This window comes from Gouania willdenowi, chromosome 6, assembly GCF_900634775.1.
Source record: "Gouania willdenowi chromosome 6, fGouWil2.1, whole genome shotgun sequence".
Lineage (NCBI taxonomy): Eukaryota > Metazoa > Chordata > Actinopteri > Blenniiformes > Gobiesocidae > Gouania > Gouania willdenowi.
The window spans coordinates 48,842,389-48,853,665 of record NC_041049.1 but is presented as its reverse complement, the minus strand read 5'-3'; the positions used below and the strand labels follow the sequence as shown (position 1 = coordinate 48,853,665).

The 11,277-nt window shown below is 39.0% G+C and overlaps 1 protein-coding gene across 1 annotated transcript in view; it reads right to left on the bottom strand.

Moving 5' to 3' along the window:
• Nucleotides 1-914: 914 nt before the first annotated feature.
• mrpl23 (mitochondrial ribosomal protein L23) overlaps nt 915-11,277 on the bottom strand; it is a 51,131-nt gene continuing 40,768 nt past the window's right edge. The window contains exon 5 of the mRNA XM_028450229.1: nt 915-1,758. Within this exon, the coding sequence (XP_028306030.1) occupies nt 1,594-1,758 (165 nt within the window). The 3' untranslated portion in view covers nt 915-1,593. The remainder of the gene's footprint in view (nt 1,759-11,277) is intronic.

The following is an 11,277-nucleotide window of genomic DNA, read 5'->3' as shown; positions in this document are numbered from 1 at the left end:
TTTTTTTTTTTAAAAGCAAATATAAGCAGGTTTATTGTTCAAAAATACTACTGGTATATATTTCTGTTTGTATGGGAAGAATGGGGAATTCCCCTAGCAAAGAACAAGAAGAGAACAGGGATACATTATTGTTTGGAAAATAACTACATTTGATTTCCCAACTTTCATGTGGGGTCTGTTCCGTGAAGTAGGAAAAACACTGTCAAGATCGTTTTTTTTAAAAAAAAAAAATTAGGTCCTGTGGGAAAATTGTGAGAGAAGAGCTGAGAAAGACGATCGGGGTGGGGGGGGCTATAAAGTGAGAACGAAGGAAAAGGGGAAAGAAATAGAATGGCTTTGCAACCGAGAGCTTGTTTTGCTCCAAATCAGATTGCTTTATAACGACGCAGGGGGCAAAATGTTCCAGGCAGCAGACAATGGGCCAGCACGATCAATATTGACATTCTCCTTAGTGATAGATAAGTTGGCTGGGAAAGGTTAGGGACCAAACCGCTGAATTAGCCAGCTAACATTAGTGGTCATGGCTGGGGGACACTTACTGTAACCTTGGCCTCTCAGCATAATGGAGGATCTGATGGAGCAGAGGACATCACCCTCCCCTTTATGGGCTTTATTACCGTAAGTGCGCTCACTCTTCCACTGGCTCGATTCAAACACAGATCATTACTTTGTCAAAACAGTTACCAGACCACGCTGGCACAAACGCAGCCCAGCTTGTGTGGCAAGTAGCAGCTCGAAGTGCAAGTCTTTCAGCACTGTTTGACTGGACGGATTGTTTGAGACAATGAATGGATACCACAATGACAAGAAAGCAGAGAACTTCAGGACAACTTTAATACATGTTATACTAAAGGACATAGAATGAAAAACAATCCACTTGCAAGTTCAGAAAATGAGACAAAAACACAAACCACAAACATTAAGAGCAACCTTTTATTCAGGTATCAACAAGTCGCGCTACCGGGAAGAAATCTGTAATTTGACACTCTTGATAATTTCATTTACCCTTTTTGCTAAAACCAAATTTTATTACCATAGTGTCAAACTAAAAAGAGAAGGAATTGGATGGCTTTTCAGGTGCTAAGATCTAATTGGCTGAGTCTCAGAGCAACTAGGTGCACCACACTTCACTACTCTGGTTTGGCAGAAGAGAAACACAGTGAGAGAAGGATGAAGACAGGATAGACTGGAGAGGAGACAGACCAAAAGAAAGCTCTGGAGGGGAGAGGAGGTGCAGAGGAACTGGTGCCTAAGAGGAGGAGTAAATTGAAAGTGGGAGGAGAAAGTGGAAGCGGTCACCTGAGGTGATGGAGATTCTGCATTGTGGGATGGTTTCATGGAGCCAGGCCATTCTCCTCCTTCCCCCTCCTCTGATTCTGTACTGGCTTAAGATATTGGACCAAAGCCTCACAAACACATTTCTCTTTCACACCAAATGCATGGCTGCAGTCTTTCACACACAATGTTTTAGTCTTTACTACACGCTTGTGAGCAATTCTTACAGAAATAGACGTGATGTCACAACAGTTGCATTGCAAACCAATGAGCGTCACTCGTGCGTGTACATGCACAGTTCTGGGTCAACCAGCTGTCTCAGAGTCCAAACCACTCAGTGACCCCTCCTCTTCTTGGGTCAAGTTTCTGCTTCTGCTTCTCGTCCTCCATGAACTTCTCCTGTATTTCCTCCACTGAACCCTCTGCCGGCTTCTGGTCCTTTTCTGGGAAAATATCCGGAAAGGAGAATGTCTGGTCCTGTGCCTGATGAAAGACAAGAAGACAGAATTTCTTATTACAGTTTTCAGGGAGATAACAGATGATTACTTAAAAGAAATAAAGATTTACTTTAGTATTTTCCTAAAATACAAAGTGAAAGACCGATTTAAAATTCAGGACACCATTTCTCACTCTATAATTCTCACTCAGTTACACAAAGCACTCTTTCTCTCTGACATTCAACTTCTCCAACTCTTCCCCACATTTAATCTCTCTTCTCTCTCCATTTCTCTGGTCCTGATTTATTCAAAAGGAAAGGATGGTATCCATTATTTATTCCACACCAACCCATCTTAGCCATGGCTAATGCATCACTGACTCAACTGTAGTCTGTGTCAAGCCACCAAGAGTACAGTACACACACATGCATGCATGCGCAGCACAGGCACGTACGCACCAACCCACAACAGGTCAGTGGGTACAGGCATGCACCAATATCTATAGCCTATCCCTCCTCATTTCTCTCACGGATAGCGATAAGAGTCCACCGCTCACAGTCAGGTCATGGTCGTTGCTGGAGCTTTTAAATGTTTTAAAGCCAAACCATGGCCTCCAATGATGACATCACATATCGGCAGGTTTTACTTAGACATTACAAACTCAATGTACTTCTACCTCTTCACATTCTTATATCTATCCAATAAATCAAAGATGGGTGTGTGTGTGTGTGTGTGTGTGTCCCAAATATCTCCCTGAGTGGGTGTCTGTTCGTCCTGAAACTTTGTGTCAACGGCTACCACATAGCAGCCTGAGTGTATGCATGTGTCATTTTGGACTTACTTGATGATTTCAATATGTTTATTTTAATTTTATTGTGCCGGACGGCACATTCAAGTTTGCTTAAGAAGTGAAACCTATTCAGCTTTTGACCTCAGTGTGAGGGGGCGCTAGCGCACCATCTATATCTACTTCACTGCACAGCTCCGCTCCGGTGCGTGCCAGAGCCAATCACAGTGGCGAGCTAGAGTCACGTGTTTCAAATATAAATGTATGAAAGGAACATAAGAAGTTGGATGAGATTATTACATCAACAATGATATTGTTGCTAAACTGAGCGAGGTGAAATCTTACTGTGGTTTATATTTGTCCACTTGAGGGTGCTGTAGAGCTACGGTAACAGCGAGAAGTTGCATCTGGAGTTCTTTAGCCAGACGCACACACACACTCCCACACTCATGCACACACAAACACAAACTGCAGTCACTACAGTCGCGTTCTGAACGCACCCTATACAAACCCCACGGAAACAAACAGAGCAAGCCGCGGAAACAAAACTAGTGCGAGTATTTAGGAATTTAAAAAAATTATCAAAATTCAAACATCTTTGTAATGGTTCCGGAACCTTACGTTAGTAACCGGTTCTGGGTCAAATGCAGAGAACAAATTTCGTATATGTATAAACTTTTATGACAATTTCAAAAAAATATCCCACCCTCTTTCTGGGCGTTAAGGGTCTACTTACAACCAGCTACACATTTTGTTCAGGATTGTTTTTCAGGAGTTTTTCTAGCAAACCCACAGATACTGATGGAGTTTAGAGCACAAAGCCATTCTACAGAAGTTAGTCAAGGTGGAGAGCTGCCAAACAAGAGTAGCCGTTGGAGGCCCGTGGCAAAGCCAAGCTCCTTGGTTTATCAAAGCTCTGACGAATAACGTCTCAGAGGAATGCAGAATAAAAAAGATAAATACTTAGGCCACAGGGGCTTTGGTGCAAGTAACCTAAGGCAATGGCATTTAAGTAGTGAAGCAGTAGTAGTGAGCAAGAAACTAACCAGCTTTAACCTAAGGTTGTTGCATGAACATTTCTATCTACTGAATGCTGTCAATGGACAAGAGACGAATACATATGGTCAAAACTTGACCTCTAAGCTAATTTAAAACAACAAAGGCCTTAAACTGAATTCAACAAAGCAACCATGCAGGACCTGATAAACAATGCTATCAGAATCAGATTTATTTTATTTTTCATTGCTAAAGAAAAAGCACATTTATTTTTATTTTTTTAAATAGCAGCTTTCATAAACAGTGCAAGACAGTCTAGAAAAAAATAGTGCAAAAGATGTAGGCAATATGAAATATAGAATACAATATATTGTTTTTGTATACTATGTATAGTATACAGTGGGGCCAAAAAGTATTTAGTCAGCCACCAATTGTGCAAGTTCTCCCACTTAAAAAGATGAGAGAGGCCTGTAATTTTCATCATAGGTATACCGCTATACTAAATACTTTTTTGCCCCCACTGTATATCTAAGGTGTGCATTAGGTTAATTTTAACTAAGCATGAAATATTAACTTAAATAACTTTTAGCAGTACACAAACATTTTTAATATTGACCTTCTTTTTTAAACCCAAACAAACTATGACACAGTGACGTCATGAACCGGTGAACCGGAAGTAGCGCGCTCAATACCACGCTCAATACTGAGAGGAAGCCATAATCTTAGAATTAAAATGAACGTTTTGCAACACCAAATTACTCCAAAATAATGGATGCACACACTAGGGGTATGTGGAAGCCGTTGACAAAGTTTCAGGTCAAACAGACACCGCGTCGGGGAGATAATTGCTGCACGCACGCACACAGGTGCGCATTTGGTTATATAGCATGTGATGAAAATAACAGTCAGTTCCCCAATATGAAAACCATTTACGTAAAAAGGCAGATTGCTACACTGCCTTTGGACGTTTCCGTGATATGCTAAATGCCAAAACATATGAAATTGTCAATGGTGCCAAGTCAACATTGGTGGTCTCGATTTGCAACGCCCTGCCTACCCAACCCTAGTGCATTACACCCATAGTTTCCTTCTTAACAGGAACAGAGGGATAAAGGTTTTGGGGGTGGGCAGAGGTCAGGAGTGTGTACTCATTGTATTGGCTTGCTTTGTGTCATAATTTGGAAGCACTGTCAGAGTTCCATTCACTTGATTGAGGACAACTGTTGAAATGTGGAAAACAACTTCATTGTTTTGAACGGGAATTGGATTCCCTGTGTAATGTTAGTGTAACCCTCATGGGCAAAACTGTGATTCAAATGTCAATCCAATCCAAGACTTAGTCTATCCCCCAACAAGTATGTGTGAGAATGTGGATACAACAGTGTAGCATCTGAACAGAGAATTCCTGTTTGTGGGCCCTGAGGGAAAGAGAAAAGTGAAAAGAGAACAAGTAAAACATGGAAATGAAGCACACAAACAACAAATGTGTTTAATCAATGGTCCTTTCCACTGCAGAATGACAACCTGAGTGAGCAAGCATGACTCAAAAATAGCTGCAGGGAAAGTAAAAGGTTCTCAGTTCATGTGTTGAAATGTCTTAAATAAAAACAGGAAGGTGTTGGTGCTCTGTCCCTTTCCGACCTGGGGCTGAATAGAAACTCATGGCCCAGCTGAAGACACAAACACTGCTGCTTTGCAAGTGAAAACACAACAAAACATGGATGGACTGACGCAGACCAGTACCAGACAACATTATTCTTAGATGTCTGCGGAAAAGCTCCCATACGACAGTTTATACATTGAGTAAAAGAATACAATTACATAGAGCTTAACATTAATTACAAAACCACACCATATTAGGCTCGAGTTCTGTTTCACCTTCTGAAATATTACAAGCTAGTTTATCCTTATCTTAAAGCTCTCGATAGCTAATATGTTTATGTATTAAGTGTATATTATAAACTTTACAATACATTTTAATCTGATAATACCTAAATAAATTACATAAGGCTGTTGATAACACTTGAACAATCCATTTGACTTGTTTGTAGATCCATACTTGATTAGACACGGTTCACTTAAAGTATCTTCACAGTGGGCTAATGGTAAAATAATACAGATTTAAAGTTTAGTAATTCCACCCAAGTCTATAAACTGAATTTTGGCTTTTTGACATTACTTAAAGTAAGGCCAATGCTCTTGAAATAGAATCCAATTAGAGATCTTTGGTCTCATATTGCATAATTCTAAATATCACTCTTCACATCTGTAAACACACAGTAGAAACAGTGGGGGGGAAAAAGAGGTTTCAGGAAAAGCAATGGAAAGGCGCAGGAAATGTGAAGAGATGGAGCCTGATGATTGTAAATAGCTTCTGGGTGGGCCACACATTTACTCAGACACACACACTTACACAGGCGCAAAATAAATATGTCAGAGAGAGAAAAAAATTAAAATCATTCATTCATTGATTCAATAATCTTATTTTCCAGGTAAAAATTATAACTTTAGATAAGACCTGATCTTTAGTGCAGTTGTGCAGTGTCAGATAGATACAACAACATCTCCAAAACATTCCACCTACTCTGCGATAACTTGGTAAACTTGGTAAGTCATTCATGTTAAAATAATTGATATTAAAGTATTTCCACCAAAGCAACTTTTGTCCAACTAAAAACTGTCCCTAGAATCGATCGTTTGTGGTCCTGGGAAAGTCTTTAGAAATGGCTGTGAACCTTTGGGTATCGTAGTTTGAAGAGCCAATATCTGATTGAGTAAAGTATTGAGTATTCAATCTTTACCATGTTTAAAGCTGACAGCTTAGGGACAAATATTGGTTATTTATCTGCACAATTGAGACTTCTTTAAGCAAAATGACTAAATGATGTGCTCACTACATGGTTCATGAGCTCCAGGACATTTTTAGTAAGGACAAAAGTACAGCACATTTCTCCCATTACTGTTTCATGGGTCATGTGGCCATTAAAGGTGGGAGAAATAAAATCGATTCTTAGATGCAACGAGATTCTGAGATGGGCAATTCTGAATCGATTCTTTAATTTCAAAATCGAAAATCTAAATTTTAGAGGCCGTTTAAAGGTCTGAACAAAAAGGCAGCGGAACTGTGGCGTGCAGCGCATTTCCAAAGGGACACTTTGAAGAGAGCACCACAACAAGGAAGCATGGACGTGCAGGAGTTAAGACCAGCCCTGTGCAGCTTTAAATCTGATGTTTGGAAGCACATTGGCTTCTTTAATGTCCACGGTGGAAGTGAACTGGACAAGAGCCACACTGTATGTAAGCTCTGCTACACTAAAATTAAGTTAATTTGGGAACACAACAAACATAAGCCATACTGCATGCTTGCACCTGGAGGAGGCGGCGAAGTCGGCTGCTGCTGTGGCTAAAAGTTCCTCCGCTAACTAGAGAACAATCGAACAAGTCACAACAAAGCTTCCACCCTCTTCGGAAAAGGTAAAGTGGATTAACAAGTTGACATTTATTGCTAAGGATTTACGTCCTTACTCGGTCGTGGAAAACCAGGGCTTTCGTGCGCTGCTGCATACTTTGGAGCAAAGATATACCATCCCTTCTCGACAGTACTTCACTGATACGGCCATCCCGAAGCTTTACAACCAAACCAAAACAGAAGTCATAGCATCGCTGCAGAAAGCGGGTCGGATAGCAGTGACATGTGATGCGTGGACATCTTATAACCGCGCACTTTATCTCTAATGAATGGAAGCTAATGTAATATGTAATTTTTTTTATTTTTTTTCCAATTGTAGTTATGTTACAAGGAAGGCAGCTACTATTTTTGTTTAAAAAAACTTGTACATTTTCAGTTCACATACTTCTTCCATTTGTTTAATAAAGGATAATGAATGGTAATGTATCTCTTTTTTTAACGACAAATAATGTATATTTTTATACAGTGAGTGGACACAGTGAATACAACAGATATTTTGTGAATAAAACATGCATCAAAACACATTAATAATCGATTCAGAATCCAATCGTAGCCCCTTGAATTGTTATCGAATCAAATGGTGAGGTGCCTAAAGATTCCCACCCCTAGTGGCCACAGTAGTTTTAAGAGATCAAAACATGCCTTACACATTCTAAAGAAATCAACATGCTAAAGACTAACTAAAAAAAAAAATTTGCTGGGAAAGTGGTTAGTTTTTGTCGCGATTTGATTTTAATCCCGATTCTTGGGTACCGACAGATTTGATTTTAAGTATTGTGATTCTACAGTGAAGATTATCACAATTTTTCCTTATCCAAACACATAAGTTGAATCCTAAACTTCTAGAAATATATCACAGTTCCAAAAAACAATGCACATCACATCACATTCAGTCATTTACTGATTTATCATTATTTATTCAGTGCTTATTTGTTATTTATACTGAAATAAAAATAAAACCTCCATCAGAAAGGAGGTAAACAACATGTACAAAAAAACAAACTAGTATAGAACTTTTTTAAGTTAGTCAACTGAAACTTTTAATGTTCATAAAGTGTTTTGGAGTGTCTAGTTTTTAGTGTAGGAACAGGATCTGGTCAACATGCTGGTAGTTAGGCTGCTCCAATAGAGAAGTCAATGTACTGCAGTGTGAAGATCAGCCTCATTTTTCTGTCTAAGCCACAGTAAAAATATTTATTATTATTATTTTTCCCCTCATACTAATGACAGAATAATGTATGTTTGTGTGGAAAGCCTGATTTTATTAACTTCTTACATTCAGAATTGATGAGCGCACATTAGTCGTCATCATCTGTCATCAATGTTATACTTGTTATTTACTCTGTAGTGGATCAAACTATGGCTTTATGTTGGACACAGTGTTAAAATAGTTGACCATCATTCTGAGGTCTGTCAGAGTTTCATTTCACAAGCTGCAACTGATGTGCACACCGCGGCACACAGCTGATTTTCTCCTTGATGCAGCAGCCACCATCTTTCCAAGAAAAGCAGTGAATAGCAAGGATAAAATATAACTAAATGTAACACATTTTGTCCCATCTAAAACTGATAAATTTGCACTTATTAGAAATGCTGATGGTCAATCTTTTGGCCTGCATGTGTAGCTTGAAGAAGGTATGCGTGTAGCGGGGCTATGATGGACAGGGTTGGGTATGTCCATACTTTTTATTTAAATATTACAGGTGCAGGTTTAATCATGTTTGTTAGTTTGTTTGCTGAAGGGAAATCCAAGCTGCTGCAACTCTTCTTCGTGCTGCAAGTCTTCCTCGTGTTTTCACTCACTTGTTGGTGAATTACTGCCACCCAGTGGTCGGCCACAAAAATGTGAAAAACACAATGACAAAAAATTATACTGGCAAGCAGAATCGTTTACTAAAAGAGGCACCCAAAAAAAATCACAATAAATCAAAAAACATATATATATATTTTCCCACCCTTAATGGTTAGTGTATGAAAGTCTTACACAACCATTACGACTAAGCATGTATTTTTATTTTAGAAGTGAATTTGGAAGACAAAATGTTGCAGCCAGACTCAAAACCGTGCTGCTGTTGCTCATGCTCTTTTGTCAGATTTCACACACAAGATACCTAACAAAAAATGAAGCAGTATTTGTGCTATCAAATAGTTTTTGGGAATGTAATTTAAACTACAAAAAGTAAAGATATGAAGGAACCACAATTGCATTTTGTTTCGCAAATAATATTTCTTTATTGAGGAAAATTCACACTATTGAAATCCAACGAAAAATAATAAATTAGAGACCGACAGTATGAAATCCAATGACTTGATCATTTCTGATTTCATCTATCTACCACAGCACAGTATGTGTTTGAAATAGAAGACATTTATTTTCTTACATTGTGTTGTTCTCAAACCGATAGGACACAACTTAGCTACAGATATGGTATTAGCTTAACTTTTGGCTGTGTCTTCATTTCAAATAGCTACAAACAAAGTAAAGTTTATAGTCCCATATTATTTTGCAATATTACATATACTAGATATATTACATGTACTGGATACTGTATTAAAAATGAAAACAAACAAAACAATTAAAAAATCTTACTAGGGATGAAGAATCTTCCAAATTGCTGTATTAGATCAATATATTTGATCATGGTCAGTGATCATTGCAAATCAAAATGAATACCACTATATTACAAAAAATAGAGAAGCAAAGACAGGCAAACGTGACTCGACTCTTTATGTGACACTGTGTGCACACCGCCTCTGGTGATTACCTAAATCACTTGCATTGCAGGCCATCTGACAGAGGCCGTCCAGTGATACATGGCCACAATGTTCTGCCTAGAGACATACGGTAAGCTTGAGTGAGAATGTGTGTGTGAGCGTGAAAACTTGCGCACGTGTTTGGAAGTCATGTCCGGGCATGTCTGCTTCCAGCCTGCTACTGGATCTTGGTAACGGAGCTCTCAGGAGAGATGATCACCACATAAATATACACCCAGCCACCCACAAAGACGTTGACTTCCATGTGGGCTTGACCTAAACACTTGCTCGACAACAACATCAGCTGCCAAGAATTACACCAGCAGTTCTCCTCATATTAGCAACAACGAATGAAAAACAATTCGCCGTTCGCCGTATCACTGCCGGAGTTCGCCTGTCAACCTTCATACCTTAAAGCCAAATCACACCTAAATCTCCAACATCAATCCCCCAGCGTACACACACGCAAACACACATACATAAACAGCTGTTCAGCATCATTATCCCCCTCCATGTATGTCATTCAACCCAACAACCCCCACAATGAACCCCATTTCTCTTTTGCCAACACATGTAAACAACCCACTCATACCCTCCCCCCAATTTCAAGTATCCCCCTCCACCAACATAACCCTCTCCCAGGCCTGTGCCCAACTATCTAGGCTACTAAACACACATACTGACAGAGCCTTGCGCAAAACCACTCACCCCTACATGCACATGAACATAAACATCCAGGCAATACCCCTGCCCTCTCTCTGACTCCGAGGAATGTGAGGACCAGCTGGTGGAGAAAATACAAAACGGACAATCATACCAAAACAGGAAATGCATCAGTGGCAACCTATCAGAGGACTTTATCGGGTCCTTCTGTAAACCTGGGTGTTACCAGGTGCTGATTGGCTGGTCAAAGCCACAGCTGTGTCATTACAGGTCAAGAAGTCACTGGTAACTAAGAAGGGTACGAGTTTGACTGCGTGTATAGGCTTGTGTGTTGGTGATCCAATGACTATCTAAATAAGAAACTAAAGAGGAGGAAATACAGAATGAGACGAGAAAGGAGACGCTGCAAATGGAGATTATTTTTATTTCAAATCATGACTTACCACTCAAGAAAACATATACCTTCATCTATTTTACCTGCTTCCAAAATAGTTACGACATGTGGGAAGATGTAATAGATGACCCGTTGTGTCAAAATATAAGATACCTTTTAATATATATATATATATATATACACACACACACATATGTACCAGTATATCTTTTAGTATATACATTTTATATATTTAAAAAAAAATAAGGCCTGTTAACATGTCATAATATAGGTAGTATGTTGCACCACCCTGCTTAAAGTGAATTTAAGAAAGTTAGCCACACAGCAAAGTATAAACACTGAAACTCCCACATATTTAAATGTTGACAATGTTAATTTGTGTTTATTCATAAAATGTGTGTATAATGCATGTTTGATAAATAAATTGCAGAATATTCCAATTTATTTACGTATTTTTTATGTATTTTGTACAGTCGTTGGGTTTAAATGCAGCTTGAGAAAA